The sequence below is a fragment of the Micromys minutus genome (genome assembly GCF_963924665.1).
Source record: "Micromys minutus genome assembly, chromosome: 4".
Lineage (NCBI taxonomy): Eukaryota > Metazoa > Chordata > Mammalia > Rodentia > Muridae > Micromys > Micromys minutus.
In genome coordinates, this window is record NC_137973.1 from 32,037,189 (window position 1) to 32,062,276 (window position 25,088).

General features: G+C 47.1%; 2 protein-coding genes across 2 annotated transcripts; both read right to left on the reverse strand.

Moving 5' to 3' along the window:
* Positions 1-4,950: 4,950 nt before the first annotated feature.
* On the reverse strand, positions 4,951-16,331 carry BCL9 (BCL9 transcription coactivator). The gene is made up of 7 exons (XM_080915365.1): positions 16,220-16,331; positions 15,008-15,324; positions 13,622-13,811; positions 12,791-12,890; positions 8,645-10,883; positions 7,238-7,498; positions 4,951-6,108 (listed from the first exon to the last, which is right to left on the reverse strand). The coding sequence occupies exons 1-7, from the start codon at positions 16,270-16,272 to the stop codon at positions 4,994-4,996; spliced, it is 4,275 nt and encodes a 1,424-aa protein (XP_080771491.1). The 5' UTR covers positions 16,273-16,331; the 3' UTR covers positions 4,951-4,993.
* LOC308419635 (uncharacterized protein) lies at positions 16,314-23,669 on the reverse strand (the record flags this gene model as incomplete). Its single annotated transcript, XM_080915366.1, has 3 exons — positions 23,581-23,669; positions 21,529-21,609; positions 16,314-16,532 (listed from the first exon to the last, which is right to left on the reverse strand). The coding sequence occupies exon 3, from the start codon at positions 16,518-16,520 to the stop codon at positions 16,314-16,316; it is 207 nt and encodes a 68-aa protein (XP_080771492.1). The 5' UTR covers positions 16,521-16,532; positions 21,529-21,609; positions 23,581-23,669.
* Positions 23,670-25,088: the final 1,419 nt, after the last annotated feature.

The following is a 25,088-nucleotide window of genomic DNA, read 5'->3' on the forward strand; positions in this document are numbered from 1 at the left end:
AACCCCGTGCTGCCCCTCCACCACTGAGCAGCACCCACAGCTGTACTGTCTTCTCCCAACAGGACTCTAACTTCTGCTTTAACACCATGGGACATCTCCTAATTGTTCGGGGCCCTGAAGAAGACAAGAGACACCTGTTCTTTTGTGCTTAGTGAAATAACCATGCTTTCCCGTGTTGAAATATGTGTGTGCCAGTAACTTCTCAGTTGACCAGGTCTTGTAGGTTCAGGGATGTGTTCACCTTCTTTATCGGTATGGCTTGCCAAGAACAATTAAGCACTGAGCCAGAAAGCTAAGAGCTGAAGTGTGGTCCCCCACAAAGAGGCAGAAAACATTCCTGTCTAACAGGAGCCCTGACAGACACTCCAGGCAGAGGAAAGTACCTTTTATTACGGTCCTTACAGTGTGGCTCCCTTTTACTATTATTTTCCTGTTTAGCTCCCTCCAATAACAAATGTTGTCTACAAACTAGATCCTGTGCATTATTAATGATCTCCTTTAAATGTTATTTTGAGTCTACCAAGAAATTAAGGTTCTAGTGATTTTCTTAAAGAGTTTATGACTTTGAAACAATTACAGAAAAGCTAGAAATGAGAGGCAGTACTGATGAAGAACTTGGGAGATCTGACTTTTTTAAAAGCAGAGATTAGCTTAGGGTTTCACAGGATGCATGGATGTTTACCATTTTCCTGTAGCTCTCCTCCCAGCCTGTCTCCCACATCCCGCTTTCCGTACTTCCGAAGCTGATCCAATCACCTGATTTCCCTGCTTAAAATGTTTTATTTATGGTACCGGGCATCAAACCCTGGCCTTGTGAGGTCAATTAACTTGAGAGTAATACCTGTAAGGCGTCCTTGCTTAAGATTTAAGTTCCAAGTCCTAGAGGGCCACACCAGGGTCTGTGTGATCCAGCTCCTCTCTCTGAGCATTTTCTATCTGCCTTCCTTCAAAGCTTCCGGTTCGCTTTCTTCCACCTCTGTCTTCCAAGAAGCCTCCTTTCTTCGACAGTTAGTTCAAAGATCACCCTTCCTTTGAAGAAACTCCCTTTCTGGGCTGCTTGTTCCTTTTCTGTTCCCACTTGCTCTACAGTAGCCACCAGGTTGTATTGTAACCGATTTAGTTTCTTTATCCTGGACTCAGCACAATCCCTGACACACAGTAGGTGCTCTGTCAGTGTTGGTTGAGCAAATAAGTCTTTGGGTTAAGGTAAACTCCCTTCTCTTTCCAGCACTTCAAAAGCACCCAGAAAGGGGGAAAAGAGGAAAGCACAAACACAGGCAACATTCAAATGCAGTACAGAAGCCATCCTCTCCAGGGTGCCCCAAGCTGTGGGTGAAGAAAATAATCAGGGAGCACAGCCCACACTGCTGGGGAGTACTGTGACTGTACTCAGCTACAACAGTCACAATCATCTAAATAACTTGTGGAGCCCAGGGAAACATGGAGACAAGTGGTAGCCCCCTTGCCAAACTATGCTGGGCCCCCATCTACCTGCACAGGTGATACATTCCGGAAGCCAACCTTGACAAATGCCATCGAACTGAATTTACAACATCACATGGCAATGAGAAAGGCTGGGAGAAAAGGATCAACTGTTTCAAAAGCAGCTTCAAACATTGGAATTGCTTTAAAATTAGCTTTAGCCTGGAGGTATAGAGCTTCAGCGTAGATCGCCCACATAGCATGTGAGGCCTTGGGTTCAATTTTGTTCAAACTTTAAACAAAATGTTTAAAGTTCTCATGCCACACCCTACATTAGAGAACTACAGTTACATACTTATATATTTTCACTTACAGCTATAGGCTCGTTTTATACCGCATTATTTTGAAGAAAATGCTGCACAGTCCTTACCAACCCTTAAAAACTGCTATGACCCACCCCACACCACTTAGTCCTGAAAATAACAAGGTATGATTCCATTTTCTCCATTCAGACCCGACTTTTTGGGTGGAGGGATCAGCTGAGCCTTCACTCTGTCACTTTACACGTTTGCCGCTCTTTATTAAAAACCGCACATTGCTTAAGTTTCCACGCACCCATATTCAATCTCTCAAAATGTGATTTTATAACAATCCCATTACTTTACAAGTTATATTAAACCTCACATCCACTTGGCTGAACAGAGGTCCTTGAGATGGACTGTGGCTGAGGGATGCTGAAGAAGAATTAGGAAGGTTTACAGGTCTTTAAAGAAAACACGAGAAATGGGAACGCTGACCTGCACTACTCCAAGTTCTCCAGCAGGGGGCTGCAAGAGAAGTGCCACGCCCATGGTCCCCCAGCAGGCTGTGGCTGTCTCACACCTCTTAGGGCCCATCACTCACTGCCCTTCCAAGTGAACACTGGCTTTAGATCAGCCCCCTCCTTACCTGGGCTAGTAGCCATGGGACCAAATTCTACTAGTGATGGCTATGCCAGTATCCACAGTAAGGCGTGGGGCTGCCCCAGCCTGACCAGCTGGCCTATTTCATGTTCCTCATACTTCTTACCTTGTTCTGTGCTATATAATTCAGGGCTAGCAACAGAGATCAGGGAAGCTAAATTCATGAATCGCAATCATTTTCCTGGCCTAATGTCTCTAAGACATAAAATGTATCATGCAGCATCAATACAGTAGATCAAAATAAGTTGCTTCTTAAACTCATGGGCTCAACTTCCCCCTCTATAAGTAAAGTGATGACTGTATATTTTACAGGTCCTCTTACAAACTAAAGGAAAGCACAAACCAAAAAGGACTGGCAGCATGGACTCCCAGTGTGCAAGTCTACCTTTTTGTTGTTTGGGGCTCCCGGGCAGACAGACACTACAGTGGAGGACGGAAGCAGCTCTCAGACGCGTGTCAGAGACAGCCACATTCACAGGTGTGAAGCACCAGCAGTCCCATCTGTACAGGTCTGACTCCGTACCTGCTGCTCCTGGCTCAGCCTCTCCCACCAAAGGGCAAACACGCACACAGACACCCGCTCGCTGAGCTCCGCGCTCTTACAACTCAGAAGGAATGTGCTCGCCAGAACAAGATCAACTGCACAGGACACAGCACCGAGCAGACGTTGATGTGCGGGACCTGCGTTATGTGGTGGGAAGCGGCTTGTGCACAGGTGGTGTATGGTTAGCAGAGGTGACCAGGGGCAGGTTGGAGTGGAGGGTGGGCAAAAGCAGTCTTTTATGGATAGTGTAGGTGTGGGAATATTTTATGTCAGGAAGATCCAGGGAGGTCTCCGAGCTTATTTAAATAACAGACCTATGCCTTGGCCTTCTTAACTGATTTACATCATTTTGCTGGCTCTTACCAAGGAACCTACTGAAGGCCAGCTCTTGCTCTAGAGCAGTGGTTCTCAACCTGTGGAATACAACCCTACCAAGGGTCAAACAACCCCTGTCACAAGGGGTCATCTAAGACTGTTGGAAAACAGATTCATAACAGCAGCAAAACTAAAGTTAGGAAGTAGCAACAACAAAGGTAGTTTTATGGTTTGAGACCTCAACACGAGGATCTGGGTTAAAGGGTCACAGCATTAGGAAGGTTGAGAACCGCTGCTCTAGAAAGATCAGCTCTGTGGAGGGGTTGCTCGTCTGCTATGACTGGATCCCAGAGAACAGAGCACCTCAAGGAAGAGTCGTTGACAGCAAGGCTTGTTCCCAGGAGGCCCCTCCTTCCCCATCTTTACAGCCAACTCCAGTATAGGACTCAGTCCTAGAGCAACCAATGGCCTAACTTAACACAAAGCAAATAGGAATCCAAGGCACAAAAAAGCAGTTCAGTTTTGTAAGAAACAATATATTTATTTTTCTGACACCACAGCTCTGGTGAGTGGTTTTGTACCAAATTTAATGAAGATTACACAGAACGTCTCACGCATGGGAAGAGGGAGGAAAGGGAAGGAACACAAAATTTAAAACAAAAACAAACTCCTGGATAGCTTTTAGCATTGTTTCCATTCCCACATTAATAAAATTCACTTGGGAATTCCTAAGAAAAGGAGAACAAGAAACAAGGCGGGCAAGGAAGAGTACACCAGGGCAGGGAAGGCTGGGAGGGCCGAGAGGCCAGACGGCATCCGAGGCAGGGGCAAGGCTTCCCGAGAGAACCCAGAGAACCCAGGTATTGCAGCTGCCAAGGGGAAGAGGAGAGGGGAAGCAGAGGGTCACCATCGGGGTCACAGGAAGGAAACACACTTAACCAAGGAACTGGAGGAGAGCGGAGAGAAACCGTGAGGGTGGGTTGTGTACAGGGGACAGACGTGCCAGAGAGCACATGAACTGAAGAACAAACGTCCCAAGCTTCAGTATTTTTAAAAAGAAAATTGTCCCCCCTCCCCCCACCCCTCGCTGAACTCAGTTCCTTTTTTTGTGCTTTTCGTTAATACTCTGCTCTGAGGTCGTAGTTTGGTTTTTCTATACACTGGAGTTGAAAGAAAATAGTCCAAGGTCTGAAGATGGATTCTCCATCTAAAGTAAACAGCCCAGCATTCCTGTTCTCCTCTTGCCCCAAAGACTAAGGTCTCTGCTAAAATCCCTTTTACAATATAGTACAGTACACACACACACACACACACACACACACACACACACACACACACACACACACACACACAAAATAAAGCCCAAATCAAAAGTCAAAAAAACCAGAAAAGAATCCTGGGAGAAGCCAGTCCAAAGGACGTAAACACAGAGAATGGTGCAAGACATGACCGGTGGCGATTCTCAAACACGGCTACAGATTCCGAAAAGCAGGTGCCGTCACGGGACCCCACGTCCACAAAAATAATTTTTAAAAAATAAATCTTAAAAAAAACACACCTGTTGATTAAATGACTAATTTGTTTTCCGGTAAATCCATACATTCTTGGTTCCCTCCTCCCTCAAAGCAGCCCCGGGTCCCTCTTCTCCTATGGCATGACCAATGGTAAGGACTCCTGGAACTCCATCAAAGCAGCTCACAGGACCTGGAATCTCATCTTGACAAGGATCGGCACATCCAATCGTAGCAGCTTAAAACATCATGTTTCCTGGGTTGCCAGGTCCTTGGCTAAATCCACCCATGCCCACATCAGCAGCCATGCCCCGGGGCCTCATCTGTGGGGGGATCATGAGGTTCTGTTGGGGTCCCATCATGCCCTGCATGGACATCATCATGCCTGGAGAACCCACAGGCCCTGGGTGGGTATAGAGCCCAGCAGGCCCCCGATCCTTGCCAGGAATCATGCCCACAGCAGCAGCTGGATTGGTCATCAGGGTGGCCGGGCCGGGTACTGTGGATTGTGCTGGTGACATCATCCGGTGGTGAGGTCCCATCATGCCTTGCTGGAGAAAGGCTGGTGGTCTCATTGGGTTGTGGCCTGGCATGGATGGAGATGTACCAAGAGGAATGTCTGGAGTTCCTACTGGCCCGGGACCTCCCATGCCAGGTAATGCTAATCCCATTCTAGGGGCTTGATCACTCATCATCCCCTGCATGTGTGAAAACCCAGGTCCAGGACCTTGTGGCTGTTTTCGGCCTGGAACTTCCCCTCTAGGGAAATACTGCAATGTCTGGCTGGGCTTCTCAGATGGGATAATTCGGGAGAGATCAAACTCAGGTATTCCGGTGGCTCCAGGTCGGATTACCTCCTGCAGATCTGGGTCTGTAAACACTGAAGGCATGCTGTTCCCCAGGACAGTGAAGGAGTCAGGAGCCCCTGGGCCTCCAGGCTTGCAAAGTGCTGGATCTGCTGAACTTTGGGGCAGGTTGCTGGGACGGAGGGGTCCTTCTCCTGGGAAACCTATCCCTCCTGGGAAGTTACCTTGTCCCCCGGTGGGGCCATTGTGAGGGAATGGAACCTGCTGAGGAGGAGACTGTACTGGAGGGAAGCCCTGGGGGAAGCCCATCCGTCCTTGAGGTACCATTGGAGGCTCCTGGGACCCATGTCCCATGATAGGATTGTGTGACATCAAGCCAGGCCCCATTGGGACCCCATGAGGAGGTATGCTGGGTCCCATGGCATTAGGAGAGGGCATCTGATTGGAGTGAGAAAGTGGCTGGGTCATTCCCATTGGGCTGAGGGTTGGCATTGGAACCACGGGGTTTGGACCTGAAATTCGAGGATTCTGTGTGTTAATGCCCATTCCTAGAAAAATAAAGACATCAAAGGAATCAACTTAACCAAAAGCAACTCACAAAAATGATAACGAATCACACAACAAAAAATTATTATGCATCAAATGTGCATTGTGCTGGGAAAATACATAATCCCTGTCACCAAGTTAGTAACATGCTTGGAGGCACACAGACCAGTAGCACCAGGAAGCAGATAAGATGTCACCAAGCCTTCAACTGTTTGGCTAAAGATAACACAGAATATATTCCTTCTGAAAAGGGCTTAGCTGAATTTCAAACGAGCATGGTCTTCGTCATTGGAGATAGTTCATACAGAAAGGATTTGTTTGGGTGGCTCAAGTGCAGCCTACTTTGGATAAAGGACTGATGGAGTCTCTTAAGTTCAAATAGCACAAATATCAAAAAGGAAACCAAATGGGCCTTTTTTTCCCCCTTTGAGTGGAATGTTGTATTGTTTCATAAAGAGGGTATCAAATCCCCAGGTTATAAAACTGTTAAAGAAACAGTAATTTCCAGTGAACGAGGACCAGCCACAGTCCTGCTGCAGACTCTGAGTCATGTTCCCTATGGAATTAAGTATGGCAGGACTGTTACTTGTGACAATCACAGAGCAATGTCCTAACCTGGCTAATTAACTGATAAATAAGTAGTATGCCTAACAATCAGAATGAAAGGGAACCAGATATGCATGTCTGAAAAGCCATGGCTTCCCTGAAGACCAGCGTCACCATTTCACGGCACTTCCTGTTGGGCTGGTAGGAGTGAGCGCAGGAGAGCACAGACTGAACAGGAGGCAAGAGTCTGGCCTCTGAAGCTGCTTCCCCAGGAAAGCAGCCCGGAAACTTAAAGTCAAAGTGCAGTCAGCATGTTAAAAGAGGCTCTGTAATAGTGCTGCAGAAGAACCAAAACCTAAAGAGCCCCCCCCACAAGATCACCACCACAAAACCGACCACACCCACCCTTCCGTCTTACAGATTCAGAACCACGCTAATTGAGCACTACCCCTCTGGTCCTGGTACTTCACGGAGAAATGAGGCCAGCACGTTTTCCAACTTGTTAAACTTCCATCTATGCAGCTACTGAATAACGAACACTTTGCAAAGTTCCTGTCTTGCCCTTGTACCATCTTCATGTCTTACCTGGCATGCTGTTCATTGATGGCAAGTTGGGCGAGCGAGCCGGAGGGGAGTCATCATCAGAGCTGGCCACAGTCTTGATGGCATCGTGGTATAATGGGGTGGAACTGGGCATCGCAAACTTGGACATTCGAGACATCATAATCGAGAGTGGGTTCTGGGAAAGGGTGGGCTCTGGAGGCATGGTGTAAGGTGTGCTAGAGGGAAGACTTCCGGGGATGTTCACCGAGGCAGGCTGGCTAGCTGTAGGAGGTGGGGGGCCACCTAAGTGAACAAAAGAAAATAAGGCAGGGAACTGGATGTTTCTTGAAGGGTGCTACACTATGTCACTATGAGGCCAAGAACAAGTCAGATAAACAGTGTTATTAGAGCTGGGGCAGGGATCAGTCTTCCAGCCAAGCTCTGTGCAGAGGGAGACCAGTGTGATGTAGCGGTCAGCAGGTACGAAGATGAGCAAGTCAGGAACGTGCTAGAAATACCGGTTCAATCTTGGGGAAAACAAGGCTCACAGATAACTGTTTCACTGAAGGGTGTTGAACAAGTAGATTTTTCTCCCTGGCCAACTGTAATTTAGAATTCGACTCAGGTATTTGCATGCCAACAAGACAGGAGCGCACTCTAACCTCAGGTACCAACCACACCACTCTGCACAAAGTCTTGGTTAATTTCCATGAACAGGTCTGAGGTGGCTGGCTCTTCCACTCAGCTGTGCTGGAGAACTGCCACCCCACAGAGAGATACTTCAGCTTGCTAGGGTAAATCACCCGCCTTATTCTGATTCTAGTGTTTCTCTAGTGGAGATGGCACCAACCCAGTAGTTAACACCCCAGGCTACTTCACTGACCACCTCTGGGCTCAATTCGGGAAAACTACCACCATCAGCCAGAGCCTCTCCTAGGAAGAAGGAAATACTGTAACAAACGGCAGCTGACATGTGACTAGAGCAGCTTACCAAGAAGCTTGCTTACGGTTTCACTGTTGAGACTTACAGAGCTGTCATGGGTCTTAGCGCAGGGGCCTCACTCTGGTTGGGTTTGTTATGTTCATTCTTTGAGTGGTTACTAAGCCCTGGAGTGGGTGGCTGCAGGACTTTAGGAAGCCACACTTAGCCGCTGTTAGCATTCCATTTCACCACCCCGTATCCACATGCGGATGTCAATTATTCAGGAAACTAAGTCCATCTCTGTAGGTCTGTTTTCAAGCCTCCCACTAGTCCGTCATACATAATCTTTGCCAGGAATGGATTTTTGTGAATAACTTTATGCAAGTACTGCCAATCATGTACCTGGTAACATTTTGACAAAAGCCACTAGCTTTGACTATTCAATTAAGACATTAAGTTTCCTTAAAATACAAACTCAGGCCACAGCAACCTCCAGCTACAAGATGTGAGGGTGTAACCATACTCACCTGATTCTACACTTCCCAGCATGGCTGGGGAGGCCATGGTGAGCGGTGCTTTGTGGTTTGGAGGAATCCCAGGACTCTGAAGGGGAGGTTTGGGAGAGGAGGTCCACCCAGGCGATGGGGCAGGAAGTGATGGAGACTTGAGGTGAACAGGCGAAGCAGCAGCAGACCCCAAGACAGGAGGGGACTTAATGGAAGCAGCAGCAGCTGGGCCTGCCAGCATGCCTGCCAGCTGCGATGGAGTCTGAGGGGACTTGAGGTTCCCCGAGGGTGAGCCCAGCATTGGAGACTGGACTTGGTGCATTGTAGGAGACTTCAGAGGGTTAATGCCTGGGGAATGCACCTGGCTGCCTGCCACAGATATATCCAAAGGCTTCCGCCCCAGGCCACGCTGAACTGGAGGAGCTGTGCTGAGGCTAGTGGGGTTACTGGAAGGGTTGAGAGGTAGTGGTGGCATGTGACTGAGCCGGCTGTTAGTCCTTTGGTCGGGCCCAATTGGTTCTCTGAGATTCCGCAAGCCACTGTTGCTGCCTGGACCCTGAGACATGGGAAGGAATGGCCTGGGGCCCACACCATACTCCTGCTGAGGGTGCTCACCAAATGGCAGGGGCACCATTTTCTGCTGGGCAGGCAGCATTTCTGAGCTACCAGGGCGTAATTTCATCATCTCCTCAGGGCCTGCCCCAGCCTCCCTCATCTTCTGAGGTATCATCTGAGAGCTGGATCCCATGTTAACATTTAGATTAACATCTCCCTTCATCCCACCAGGAACCATGCCAAACTCCAGTTCCCGACCAGGACCTATCTGTGGAGGCATTCCTTTTGGAAAGTCACCCCGGGAAGGGCTCAGAGGACCCTCGACTGGTATCCGAGGGAAAATGGGGTTACTTCCTGGCTCCATGTGGCGCTGGGAGCTTGGAATCATCCTGTTCATCTCCATGCCGGGCCGGATGCCCTCCATGCTCATCCCTGGGGGGAGAGCAAGCTGCTTCTCTGCCAGCTGCTGCTGAAACATCTCTTCAGACAAGCCTTGGGGGTTTGGAAACCGGTCCCCTCGGCCAGGACCACTGAAGACACCCTGGCCAGGAGGGAAATTTCGACCATCTGGGATTTTTGGCACATCATCTGGCCAACTGACTCCAGAGAGACCTGGTCTGGATGCCGGGTTGGGCACGTTTGGGCCCTCCATTTCTGAATTTATCATTCCTGCAAACCCAGGAAGGCGCATCTGGCTCCCTGGCATGTTGGGGTGGGGAGCCATGCCCCTTGGGGGCAAAGAATGTGAAATGTTGATGCCATCAGGAAACGGCTCTGCCCCAGGCGCCCAGCCTTCACCAGGAGCCATCTGGTATGGAGGGGGAGGCCCTCGGACCACTCCCCGGGGCCCATGCTGATGGACCATCATATCCTGGAGAGAGCACTGCTGGACGACCACCTGTTCCTGTTTCCTCCTCTTCTCTTCATAAAACTCCTGCTGCAGCTTCAGCCATGCTACTTGCTCCGGAGTCATATGGTCCAGGTGGTCGGGTCCTATGGGCCCAGACTGGGAGTTCATAGAAGGTGGAACCATTTCATCTGGAGAAAAGGGCACATCTCTATGTCCTTGAGGGCCAAACGGAGCTCCCACATCTGTCCGGGGCCCGGGACCCTTACCGAGGCTTTGGGATTGAGACATCATGGCCTGTATTGGCCCTTCTGGTTTTTTTTGAGGTCCATCTAAAACCCCAGTGTTCTGCTGGGGACCACCTGTTTGTCCTGCTGTGAATTCTTTCTCATCAGGGAAAAGCATACGCTGGATATCTCTCAGAGTTTGTAAGGAGCGTTCCCGGTGCTCCAGCTGCTCCTGAGACAGGCCATCAGGGTTCTCTCCCAGCGTGGGGGGCTCACCACTGGACACTGGTGGAGGTGGGGGGGCTTTGGGATCTGCTGAAGAGCTATTGCTCCCCTGGGAGACAGGGGTCACTGCTCTATTGTTGGGTGTTGAGTTTGGCCCAGTACCATCTGGGGGCAGTGGAGTGGAGCTCCCAGGACTGCCCACAGGAGGAATTAGCTTGTTCTCTACCCCAGGACTGTCCTGGTCCAGGGGACGCGGGGCTGCAGCAGGCTTGGGTGCTGGTGCCTGAATGGGAGGAGTCGGCTGCAGTCTGGCATTTTGGGAAGAGTTCTGGTCCTGGTTGGCGGGAACTGGAGGCTGTTGTGGAAGAGGTTTTGGATCATTCCGAAGGGTGGGTATCTGTGTGTTCTGAGACAAATAAGATGCTTTGTATCATAATGGTGAACTAAGCAGAAGGGCAATTAAAGAAACAAGATATACACATTGTATCCCAGGAGCATAAACCCATATCCTTATTTCCTTTCAAACTGCTCATAGATTTTTTAACCATTTTTTAAACCTTATGCCAAACCTCTTTATCCTTCCTGAAAATTAGGCTCAGCAAGTTCATAAATGGCAAGTGGCAAGTACTGCATTGAGAATCTACCCTGAGGAACAGGTTTGCGATCTCACGCCTACCACGTACTTTTGACTTAAGGAAAGCTAAGTTTCTTGGCATGTAGGAGGTTATACCCAAACCTTTTTCTGTTTCCTGACTACACAGACTTCCCATTATCAATCAAAAGGGCTGATGTCTCCAAATGAAGGAAACCAGAAGTCACTTGTGGCTTTGTGCTCAGCAGGTCACAGCAGCAGGGAAGGCTGCTCCATGCCACGCCTCCTCTGGCAGAGTGGTTACTTCCTCCTTGAGTTTCCATGGGCCTGGCGTCTCTGGTTTCTGTTTTCAGTTTCTGATCACTGATTCCGTATTTGATAAGAGTTTGTATATTGGCTGTAGTAAGCTAATCTGAAGGCAGGAAGTGTCTGTGGAGAAATCCAAGACTGTCTAGCTCACAGTGTCTCTGGATCTGTTTTTTCCAATCAACAAGGCTGTCCCTTTTAACAGAGGTGACTGCTTATCACTTATTAAGGACCACTGCTATACTGCATCCTAGATAAAAGCATGTCACCAACAATATGGACACTGTGTTTGGATGATGTCCATGAGCCGGAACGTGTGCATGTGGATAAATCTGTACACGAGTCTTTGTGGGCATCTCTGCATATGAACAGTTTGTTTCACTTGGAAGTGTCTACAGTGTATGTGTGCTTGTGATCTGACTCTCTGTGGTTCTGAACCATCAAAAGCATATTCCATGTCTGTGATTCCACAGTGGGGGATGCCTTTGCTTAGCTGCTATTTCCGCTTGGTTTTGCTGGCCAGTCTTGATGAGTTTGCTGCAGGTGGGTATTTACTTCATAAAGCGACTAGAGCAGAGGTAACCAATCAAATCAGTCTTTACCAATCTCCCCTGAACTCCTCCTCCACTGTCATGTGGTACCAGACAAGGCAGAGGTGACAGCTGCATCAGGAACTGCCGTAGCGTCAACCAAGCAGTGGACTACACTGCACAAACCCGGAGCAGCCAAGGGCACAGGAATGGGAAGCACCTTTTCTGAATCTAGTAAAGCCCAGGTCCTGATGTGCCCTGGGCCTCCCCGACATGCGCTTGACCAGAGCCATCTGATTTGTCTTGAATTATGGCTCATCGTTTACTGTCATTCAGCTTTTGTCATGTTTAAGACTCATCCCAGGACTGTACTTCATGTTCTTTGAAAGGAAAGACTGTGTCTCCAACTTTGAAATCTCTACGTACCCCCAGCATCTGGTACAGTGCCTCTTCACAACAAAACGTTTTGATTACATGTGGAAATCTATAAGATTAGAGAAATACTTTTTTTCTAGTGTAGCTTAAACTGGCCACTTAAAATCCAGGGAGGAAACAGACTTATGTGCTATACTTCTGAGAATATCAAGCAATTACAAAGTGCTCAATGGGCCTTGATGTGAACTGAGTAAGAACCACCTGGAGAGTCACCAGACTCAACTTCCAGTGTCATCAGGCTAAGCTTGGCTTTCTTCCATGTTCTCCAGCCTCTTCCGGTAGAAGCCGCTAGTCGGACAATATGCCAAAGACCTCACAGTGCCAGAACTGAGTGAAAGACCCAGACTACTGCTGGTGCTACCGAGACTCGTTCACTCTCAACTTAATTAACTACCACTCTTCAGACACTGTAGAAGCCCTAAGCCATCATTCCAAGTCTAAACAGCATACCAGGGGGGCTGTGCTTCTCTCTGTCTTGCTGTTAGAGATGTTCTGGATGTGGAAAGAGACAATCGTTTCAACCTGGCCCTTCAGTACAGCTTCTGCAGCCCTGCAAGACAGACGAGACGACGCACTAGCACTTGCTTCTGTTCCACAAGATGCAATTCTAGACATGCTAATAACCCCATGGGAGTAAAGAACCACTAGGAATGTTGAATGAGAGGAAATCAAAAGAAACACACTTCATTATTTATGCTTATCATTTACCATCAAATGTCTCGAGTTGGAAGATGGCTGTGAGTGAATGCCTACGTAGGCATTTAGCAACAATAAAACAAAACAAAACCAAAAACAGATCAATCCAGTTAGGTGAGTCATAGAAAATTCTCATTCGAACACCACCTAGGAAAGGCAGACATGGAATCCCAACACTTGGAGACAGAGCAAGACTGTGAGGATCCACATTTCACCTTGGGAGAAATTGAGGAGGTAAAGTGTATGAAGGTATTCTTGGTAAGTAAGCAAAACTCACTGCATCATCTAACAACTTGAAATATACATAGCAAAACATTCATAGTAGCTACTTCTGGTGAATTCTAGAGATTTTTCTTCCTATATTTTCTCATTATTCTGGTATAGAAATTTACTGTTTGTGGTATTTTCTTTCTTTAAAAAAGGACACACAGGTTGCAGAGAATTGTATACTGTGTGCATAACCTGACTCTCCCTCTCCCTACACAGGCACGGAAGCGCTGTCAGCAGAAGAAAGGCAGTAGAATAAGGACTCTGGTCTCCAAACACACATGGCAAACTCAGCACTAGGACACAGCCACCACTTACTTATTCGCCATCTCAGTAGAAAACACATACACCACTTTGGCTGGCGTCTTCTGAGCAGGTATGGGCTCTGGCGCAGGAGTTTGGCCATGGGAGGGAGTGGAAGACCTGGGGGCTGTCGCAGTTGTCGGGGTCATGGAGTGTGGCGTGTGTTGGGACTCCTGGGACTTGATGTGGTCTGCAGAATTACATTCTACAAGAATAAAAGGCTCGCTGTCAGGGGCGGACAGGCGGCTCCTCCCAGCCTTCCTGCCAACATTTAGAGCATCATCACAACACAAATCCAAAAGAGCAAGTTCCCTGCTAAGAGAGAATCTCTTCTACTCATCTGTTTCAGACACTCTTCCCTAAATGCCCCATACGCATCAGTCCTCTCCTGTCTGCAGAACACATCGGCATGAATGTCCCTCCTTTCTGGCACCCTCTGAAACCTTTAGACATGATAGGATGCCCTAGTAATCACACTCATAGCTCCCTTCTAGTAACTTAGCCTTGATCATATTGCATACTGATGCTCTGATGGCTGACTTTCTAGGTGCCCTTGAATTCTGAAGGATGAGAACTATGTGTTCTGCTGTCTGCAGCCCCAGTACCCAGGAGAGTGCTGGGGTTCATAACAGGATTCCCAAGAACACTTCAGAAAGGGAGGGGAAAAAGGAAGCGAGGGAGGCAGGGAGCAGTTACTCAGAGTTACACTTTCATTTTGGGCTGAGGAAATCTCACTTTCACTTCTTAACAATAACTTCACATTCTGGCTTGCCTTAAGTTTTTTTTTTTTTTTTTTTTAAGTTTTACTGTAGGAAGAAAAGACTTTAAAGCCCCACACCAATACTCTGCCCTGACTTGTTCCATTGTGGTTCCTGCCAAATTTCTACCACATCTGGTAGCCAGTCATTCCTGCCACACTGAAATCAGCTGTGACAGCTCTGGACTAGTGCCAGGGCCATTAAGGCTTCCCCTTATGTCTATCAGTCTGGCAAAGTGGCAACCAGAAAGCACAAAACCCCAGTCTTGGAGGAGCTCTCCAAGAGGCGGAAATGTCAGAGAAGCTGCTCCAGCGTGGGCCGCAGACAGCTGACTGCGGCTATGGCTTGACCAAAGGACCACAGCGCACAAGCCAGAAATATGCTTTCGAACATGGGCTAGGCCTATAACATATCTGATCAGGTCATACACCTTCAAGAGCAAGAACTCAACAAAGTGTTCTAGACTCTTGCTCAGTGAGGAGAAAATGAGAAGCAAAGGTCTTTCCCTAGCTGCCAGACTTCCGGGCTCTGCCACCTCCTCTCCCGTTTCACTGACAGCAGCCTCTGGCTTCTACTGACTGTCAGAAGTCTTCCCCAGGGAACACCTACTTCCCTCTGAGTCTCAAAGATCTTGTAGACATACCTTTAATGTCAGAGTCATCGTTTGGAGTCCCAGGATCTCTCTGATCAAAGGAGTCGGCCGAAATACTTCGCTCCCTTTTCCCCTTGCCCTTGGCACCATTTCCAGCCCCATTCTTCAGCCCCATGCTCCCACCTGGGCCAGGGAGTGCTTTAGGGGTATGGCCCCCACTCTTGGAGTCACAGGGGGATGGCTGGGATTGGCTGGCTGAGCCCCCCGGTTTACCCTGATTGGAGAATTTGGAATCCAGCTGGGGGTTTCCAGATGGGGACATCACTGTAGGGGGACGGACCATCACCTCCTGCTTTGACTTAGGGCTACTAAAAGAAACAAATAACAGAGACCAGATAGCAGATATGGTCAGTACAAATTCGTGATTCCGTAACAGGTTAAGAGTCCCAGTGCTAAACAACCAACCCACACTGCACCTGCCCCACTTGCTTGGTCCTGCCACCCTGGCTCCCATCTTAGAGCTATCAACAGAGAGGAGGATCAAACAGAATGGCCTCCAGGTCTCAGGAACACTAGAGTCACATGGGAACCTATCTCTAGGGCTTCTGTCAATAAAGGACAACCGTTTCTATGTACATAGAAAAGTGACTCTCACACTAAGACTAGCTCTGAGTAAACAAACAGACATCGTTAAGATCAAAATACTACCACCCCCAGGCTCAGGGCAAGGAACAGCTGTAATGAAAGCCTAGCTCCTCTTCGGGAACAAGCAAGCATGCCCAGGAGGGCAGAAGGAAAACCCACTGGAGCTGTCAGGTTAGGGAAATCCTCCAGTATCCAGATCCCTTCCAACAGCAACTCGGCACCAAAGCAGGGCAGGCAACCACTGCCCCTGGGGAAGACGCAAAAGATTCTTTTAAGTAACTGGGTACTGAGAAATGCAGCAAGGGCTCTGTGTGGAAGTTGGCGGTGGCCTTGTTCCAGAACCTCATTATCTATGCCTCAGATTCCTCAGATGGTGCTGGCTGGTCTTTAAGGTCCTTGTTTGTGCTTTGTAAAGGGTGGGGAAATGGCACAGGTGGGAGACAGGGAAATGGTGGCTGAGAGAGAACCCGGAAACGTTGGGCTTGTTACTATTTCAGATCGTCTCCTCTTTGCCATGTGAGCCCATTCTGCCTCTAACTGTGCACACCGATGCAGCAATGAGTGTGTGGTGCTCACGTCCCATCCCTGAGGTGTGAGAGCGAGGCCCTTGCCTCTTACCTCTGTGTGTTTCCTGATGGCGAGCTCCTCACTTTAGGGTTACTGGGATGCATTGATTGAAATCCTGAGCTTTCGGTCACTAACTGGGACAGGCTCACCGAGTTCCTCTCGGGCTACAGCACAAGTAGCTGCTGGGGGCAGAGGCAGTTGCCCGCTGCTTGCTTGGTGTGTCCCTTAGCGCTGGCTGCCTGTTCGCCTTTTTCCTCTTTGTTTTTCTCTGCTGTGGAAGTGGGTCCTTCCCCCTTGAAGTTCCAGCATTCTCTGAGTGTGTGCCTCCTGCTGCTGAAGGAAAATCTCGCATCTCCAGGGCACACTACAGGAGGACACACAAGGCAAGAGGTGAGAGCCAGAACGGACACAGAAAACACCTTTCTACGGGACGGACAGGACAAGAGACAGCGGGGCATGCCTCCGTTCCTGCTGGTTAAAGGAGGAAAGTCATGGTGCAGCCACTAGGTCTGGAACAACTGAAAGGGACTAAGAATTTCTGGTCAGCACCCAGACCTTCCATCCAAGTATACTGTGTTTGCAGGAGAGAAAGGGGATTCAATTTTTAGCCATTTAGTCTCGCTTGTGTTAATTTCTGAATATAAAAGTCTCCATGGATTTTCATTGTCTGCCCCCTGCTCCAAATGGTGCTTTGAACCCCTGGGCACTGACCTCTAATGTTGGGCTGTGGTGGCAAACAATGGCAGAGATGTATAAGAAACCCATCCCAATCTCAAATCATACAGCAAATTATCGCTGCTTTTACTCTTCAGGCTTGAGGGAGATGCGGCACTGGAGGAGACGCTTGTGAAACAATAGTAAGCTAGGACCAGCGCAATCAGCGATGCCCCGGATTTCCAGGACTCTCCTATTAAATTATGCAGATTTTGTAACTGTGTTCTCACCTTAATGACAGGGACATGGGCAAGCATGGCAATGAGCCACAGTTTTGAAAGTAAGGGAGTATCTTTGAAGGCTAAGATATTTTTTGAGCCAATTTGCAAGGCTAATTTGAAGTATAAAGGTCAATAAAATATTACCAAACCTGGCTATGGAACAAATGAAAGGCCTTTTATGTAGGGAAGCCTAGACATTGGGGGAGGGAGCCATGGTATCCTCTAGGTCACGAGTTCCTCCCAGGAGTGCCGTGACCATCATTTGTAAGCTGCTCTTCCCTCTCTACCTGCTGACCAAGGATGGGACTGAGGAATGTCAGTTGCAGTTGTGGCTAGAAGATTAAAAGGAGCTAGAAAGAGCTCGAGTGCTACAGCTTGTACATATTTTGAGAGTCTCAATCAGGAGGATCCCTAGTTATTAGTGGTGGCTGTATGAGAATTGTCAAGTAGGCACTCCCAGTGGTCCCAGCTATTTTACTTGCGCTAGTGAAGGGGATTTATAGAGTTTTAAGTATACACAACTACATCTTTTCCTTTTAAAATAAAGGAGGCAGGAAGGAGAACCAGAGGAAGATATTCTAAAGCAGTCTACGTTGGCCTCAGGGGGCATCGTTCTAAAGAACATGTTGATTTTAATTATATTTAAGGTCATGTTTCTACATCTTTTGCACCTTCTGGTTTTGTTTTTTCCTTTTGAGCTATTTATAGGACGGACTATCATTGTCAAATGTAAAAAGTTAAGATCATAAACCCTTTTCTTACCTTCTTACTAAAAAATGGAAATCTTACTAAAGAACAGTAAAAGAAGCAGAAGAGCTTCTTCTTTCCTGAGTGGACCCGGCCAGGCTTCCCTCAGGCGGAGGAAAGCGGCTATCACCTAGCAGGCCGCTGTTAACTTTGGTACTTGCTGCACCTACTGCTCCGCTACCGGCACTGAGCAATCCTTTGTGTGTATTTTCCTCCCTGTGAAGACTGTGCTTTTTGAAGACAAGAACCTTATTTTAAGTTCTCTGGTTTCTCTACACTTCTCAGCATGAGGATGCGGCTGGTACTACAGAGGGGAGTGACTTATCGGCTTCCCAGAGCACAGAAACACCTGCCATTTGCGCTGTACTCTTCTTCCCAGGCAATGCAAAATACATCACAGGTATCAAACTGCCTCATTAATCTGCCAGGCACTTATGATGAGCTGGTAGCAAAGAGTATTTCTAATAATGATACCATGAACATAAAACATGTGGGTTTTCAAAGTACTTCCTCATGCCATTTCTTCTTATTCTCACAATGTGCCTGACCGTGATCCACAGGTATTTCCCACCGCAATGACCAGAGCACACAGGCACACACAAATGGCCTCTCTAGCCAATCAGTGTTCTCAGACCCCCAGCCCTTTCTGGTACTTTCTGGATGGACAGACACGAGGCCTCATGCAAGGACTGAGGCTAAAATCCAGGCTTCTGATTCCTAACCTGAGAGAGGTGTTCCAAGGACTGAGGCCTAACTTTAGATTGCCACTCTGAGGAAACAACTGAGCAAAAACTATCAAATGTCTTTTGACAGCTACAGAGAGGATTATGCTCAACAGGTGAAACCGGAGGGTCACCACAGCGAGCGAGGGATTCTCTCGCAGACCGATGCTCCTTCTGCCTCAGATCTTCCCATGCTTCTCTTCTCCAGGGCACCTGACACCTTCACTGACAACTGGCATCGTTCTAAGCACTGCATACACATCGTTCTAAGCACTGCAACCCCACGAGACAGCTGTGTCCCTCATCTTATCAATGGTGAAATTACTGCTTACTCTACTGTTGGTAGAGCTGGTGTCTAGCCCGAGCCCCAAGCCTGAAGTGTACTCTTCACATTGAAATGCCACGACTGGCAAGAGGAACTAGTCAGCCCTTCAGCAGGGCTTCGCTGACTCACTGCGAGAGCCGGTGGAGAGAGCACCACTCTGGAGCATGCTCACTGGCTCCCGCGGCCAGTCACCACTGTGCGTCTCCTCCATGGGCTCCTATGTACCCGCCATCTTCCTTTCATCTAACCTCAGTCTGTGGGCTACTGGCACTTTGTTTGTTTTGTCTTCATGCAGTGTCTCATTCTATAGCTTTAGATGGCTTGGAACTTGCTATGCAGACAGTGTTGACAAAGAACTTGCAGATCCTCCTGCTTCTACGTCCTGAGAACTATGATTGCTGTCTGTGGTTCTGGCTATTACTTAAGAGGAAGCAGACATGTTACCAAGTGAGATGTCCCCACACTAAACCTGCAAATCTTTTCCCCAGAGTACCCATCCACGTTTGCTTCATTACATTTAAAACAAACAACAAAACCCAATCGTTTTTCTTCAAATCTCAGTCCACCAATAGGCAGTTTGGCTCATGCCTAGGGTTGCTCTGCCTGCTGAGGGCTCTTATTCTGTTCTCTGGGCCTCCCTTCTATCTCCTGTGTCCATCAGACCTTTCCAATTGGCATTCAGAACCACTGTAGTGTCTTTTCAGCACTGAAAAAAATAAACAGGGCTCAGGTAGCTGCCACCAACCTGACAACCTGAGTTTGATCCCTGGGACCTACACGCTAAAAGGAAAGAACCAAGTCCTGGGGGCTGTCTTCTGACCCCACAGTTGTGCCATGGCACACACGCACCCATACACAGCCACACACAGAGTGAATAGATAAATGAAAAGAAATAATCTAGGCAAACCAAAACCAGTTTAGCCTTCTACTCCCCTCAGAGCCAAGCTTCTCTATGACTTGTGACATGAGGTGCAGAGGTCTCTTCCCATAGGAATTAGCCTCCATTCCCAGATCACAGTACCAGTTTCTGTGAGGTCACCCCAGCCTCTGGTCTAATCTCTCACTCCATCATCCATCAGGTGTGTGCACAGTAGCTATAAATGTATTGGTAGCCCGATATAAAAATAAAAACCTACTTAAAACATTATATGACTTTTTTTGTTTAATTAAAAAACTCTCAGTTATGTGGTTCCCAAGCATGAGCTCAATGTGGTCACTTAACAGCAGAAGGCTGGACACTGAGGCCAGTTTTGAAAGCCATTCCTTCCTTCTCAGTCTGCCCTTTCCTCTGACCTTTCCAGCTACTCCTCATGTGTACACATCCCGAGTCCCCTCTCTAACACCTGAGTCCCACGAGACTCCACACCGGGCTCTCTTCTCCTGTGGTGATGCCCTGCTATGCCAACAGCTCCCAGATTCACACATCTGGGTTGGCTTGCACTCTGCAAGCCTGTAAACATATCGGCTATTTGACTCCTCCCTGGATGGCTCAAAACTGACAGCACTAGACATGAATTATTCACCTTCCAAAACTATTCCACGTGCGGTTAAATGCCTCTTCCACTTGACTAACATGAAGTCATAGGTCAAGTATTTCTTCTTCAGAGAAGGATCCCTTAAAACCATCCACTTACATGAAATCCTTCATCACAGTCTTCAGAGCACCCTGGGTTTCTGCACGAAATTTTCCTCAGGTTTTCTAACTGTGTACACTATTATGCGATCACCTGTACAACATTCATCTTAAGACTATAAGCTCTATGGAGTAGGGACCACAACTAACTTATTTTCCTTCTTTCCATTCCTATCACTTACTAAGGAACCTAGAACATTAGGTATTTGTTCAAAAACTGTTCCTCAAGAAAAGGAAATGCGTATGTCCAAGAGGTATCTTCATAGGCTTTTTCTCCCTTTGAGTAAGGATTATTACTGTGCGCCCTGGCTGCTCTGGAACTCTCCATATAGACCAGTCTATCCTTGGACATCCAGAGACATCCACCTGCCTCTGCCTCCCCAATGCTGGATTAAACACCTGAGCCACTATATCTGCTCCTCATCGTACAATTCTTTTCTTCCCTGAGACAGTATTTTCTGTGTAGCCCAGGCTGTCCTGGACCTCACTCTGTAGACCAGGCTGGCCTCAAACTCAGAGATCTGCCTGCCTTTGCCTCCCTGTGCTGAAAGTAAAGGTGTGGACCACCAGTGCCCGGCTACTACACACTTCTTAACAGCAGCTAAGAAACAGAACATATCCAAGTATCTATCCATTTAAGAACTGAGTAGATTTAAGAACTACAGCAAGTCCACTGCGACTACTTGGCCTTAAAAAAACCAAAAAACAAAAACAAAAAAAAACCCCACCGTAATCCTGTCATTTGTAATAGCACAGTTGAATCTGAGGACAGTAAATAAACCAGGCACAGAAAGGCAAATATCACATGATCTCCTTCACCTTTAATAAGTTGAACTCAGAAGCAAGTAAGAGGATGGCAGTTGCTTGAGGCTAGGGTGGGGAGCCAGAACCGAGGGATTGAAAGAAAAACATCAACTGTTGAGAAAAAGCTACAGGTTTTCGCAGAACTGCCACTAAGCCAGGTACATGTTCCCGTGGTCCCATCCAACCCTACTCACCGAAACCCCAAGGGTCACGACACTGCAGAGTTCATCCTGGGGGTGAGGAGTCGGAGCGCCTTCCTCAAAGGTGACCCTCACCTAGAAGAGAATAAAGTGGGTGGGCATTCTAAAGTAGATCTGAGAATATCAACAAAATCAATGTAACAACCGCTGAGCATCTTAGGAGAAAAACCGGTTTCCTATTTCCTCTGGGGTTTTAAATAGGAGACTAGCATCTTACATGTGAACAATCAACTGTTAAAGGATGTATACACTACATGTAGCTATTTCAAAGCCCTTGGGGTGAGACAGTAAGTTCAAATACAATCAACTTTTCTACTTTTGAAATTTCTTGGCATTTAATGGAAAAAGAGAAAGCCCATATTTTTGCTTCTATGTGTCTTCCTAAAACAGAGACTGGATGTTGACTCCAAGGGTGCAAAAAAAAAAAAAAAAAAAAAAAAAAAAGCCAAGAGTACATCTAAATTTACCTCCTAGGGTCACTCACCGATACTCCCTCTGCACAGCTGCAACTCTATGTGGCAACAGCCGGCACGAAAAAAATGTGTCTCCATACTTTCGATGGAGCTGAAGACTGAACAACCCTGCTCCTATTAAGTGCCTACTATGTGCAGAGTGAAGAGCTGAACTGAGAAATCCTGGCAGCCTGTAAGGTTTCCAACATCAGCCCCTGTAGGCCAGAATTATAATACTCGGCCAAAACAAATTATACTTTTTATTTATTTAATCTACGTGTGCATGCATGCACATGAACCATGGTGCATGTGTGGAGATCCGAGAAAGATTTGTGGGACTTGGTTCTCTACTTCCACCATAAGTGTTTGGTCCTTAGAGTTCCACTCAAATCATCAGACTTGGCACAGGCACCTCTAAAGGCTGAGCAATGTCACTGCAGAAGCTTGTTTTGTGATTTCAAAGGAAAACAAAATTCTAGAAGGTTGAGAGCCAAATTATTCAGGGAATCTTTAGAAGGACACTCTATAGGATTAGCAAAGTTTCAAATAAAGTCACAAACTAATTTGACTGAGCTCAGAACCAAAATTCCAGCTTCAACTCTTCCCATGATGTATTCATGCTTTTCTGCTCTAAGGAGGCTCAGTTTATTAGAACTATGTCATGTTTAACAAATTTCATTTCTGCGCTATGACCACTACTCCATAAAAGGCACAGCATCACAGAATGTGGAACTAAAAGGTCTTAAGATTCCATTCCTAGCTCATTCTTAACTTTTGGCGTGCCAACAACGAAAACGGCTTCTTCGAGCATACAAAAGGAAGAGCTGACCTCTCTCCAGAATATAGAGGAAAATACATGATTCAGTGGGCACACGCAGGAAACCTCAGTTCGCACGGAACACTACTGCCTGTTTTAGTATTCATGGGGCAAAATGCTATCTCTTGTTCTTCAGTGGCTACTATAACTTTAAGGAAACAAAATTCATATTAAGCTAAAGTATTCTGACAAAATTCAAATGCTCAAAGTAAATCCTAAGTACCATCCTTAAGAATAATGGCTACCAGAGAGCTATCGTACACATCAATTGTCTCTCCGTAAAGTCTTCCTAGAGTGCCAGCTACTCCCCCGTACATCACTGGTGCCCCAGCACCATCCGTACTATCTAACATCTTGAAAACAGTGCCACTGCTATAGTTAGACAGGGAACTCCCTGAAGATGTGTCAATCATCATCCTAGCACCTGGTACCCGGCAAAGCCCAACAAACCCAGCTGATGGATGTGTTAAGAGTGAGCTTGCTCCTCTTAGCTCACGTTCACACAAACCCAAGGGGACATGATAAATACCAGCTTCACTTCTCACTGTCTGCCTTTCTCCTCAGCCTTCGGCAGCAAGTCAAACACAAGGCCCAGGTCACACAAAACCCAGGGTAATGCCAGTTTTAGTCGTGACTTGCATCTGCTTTGATGGCTTGCGCTTTGGGAAACCTCTAGAGTCAAGAGCAGCCCAGTTTTACCTTACAAGAAACCCCAAAGAGACAAAAATCTGACATCCTCAAGCTTAAGTCACAAAAGTTGCCGCTTAAGGTTTTTACCTTTCAAGAAGTCCACTCGGCTTTGTCTTCTACATTGGGGCGGGAGAAGCTTACAGAGAAGGAGAAATGTCACCTCACCACACAGGAATGCTTAGGTCAGAGCGAAGTGACACCAGTTAGTCCCACATCCAAGTCCTAAGATGACAAGAAGAAAGGAAAAGTTCATATCCAAATTCACACTGACTCCAAGAAAAACTACCCCATGCCCCACTGTGCTGTGGCCAAAACGACATTCGGGAGAAGAAAGCAATTAGTCAAAAATGGGAAAAGAAGGCAAACCCCTGAAAACTTTAAATCCAAGTCAGAGAAAGGTAGGAAATCTAGGTAAGTGCATGTGGGAATGGTGACTAGGGAATTTGGAAAAAACAGAACAACCTTTTATACAACTAAGAATGGTCATCACAGGTTGCAAAATGGTTTTTGGTCTTTCATGTGGTCTCCTCTTAGCATAACGAAGATACTTAAAAACATCACAAAGGCCAAAGTGTAAGCAGACTTAAGTTAACTTTCAAAAATCACAGTATTTAAAAAAAAAAAATCAGGATCAGTTGGTTTAAGGTAGTTCTTAACTCCGTAATTCAGAGCTCCCAAGGAATCTGTGTACAGGTGAGAAGTGGCCTGAAGCCTTCCGGGAATAACATAGATCATTGTTTTGACTAATCTCTAAGTAACCAAGTTAGCGCAGCCTTCAACAGTGGGTGTAGCATTAGCAAGACCGTGACTGTGCCTCCAACAGCACGTCACACCAGTTGAAGCTTTGCTGTTAAATGACACATGCTTGTCTCTCATCACTGCTTCACAATCAGTGTCCTTAGACATCATTCACTGTGTGACGAAGAGGCACACGTTACCGCTGTGAACATATCGATGGCTCATTTGTACTTCAGTGTCTTACATCTCATGCATTTGGGAAACATTCTCAGATAGGACGATGTATGGCTTCATTGCCAGAATACTGGGACAGAAAAGCAATAAAAGCCCCAGAGTTCGAACAAGAAAAGCTTCCAGAGACTTTGCCATCGCATTCGTGAAAGCAGAGAGAATAGAACTGCTTTACCCACACCATCTCATGGCCGAAGAGGACCAGGCAGAAATACCAAGAAAGACGCCTTAGGCCACAACACAGGGTGCATGCAGTCTAGGTCAGCATCTACCTTCTCACACTCAGTGCTGACTTTTGCTCAATTACAATAAAAATCACTGTCTCCTCACTAAACATTAATCTTTCAAAATCAATCTAAAATCCTAAATTTGGACAACAGACCCAAACAAGTGTACAAAGCATCTTTTGTGTTCTTTAATTAACCATATTACTATGATTGTAAGAAAGTTGAATTTGGTTTGTTATTGAGACAGCCAACGTGGGACTTTAAGAAAGTTATACTATATAATCACTCATCCTCAGAGATGTTCAAAGAACTTTCTGGACAGGCATTAACTGGCTAGACCGGAAGGCAGTAACCAGTGACTAGAGTGGAGAGTTGTCACTTTGTAAGCAGCAACAGAAA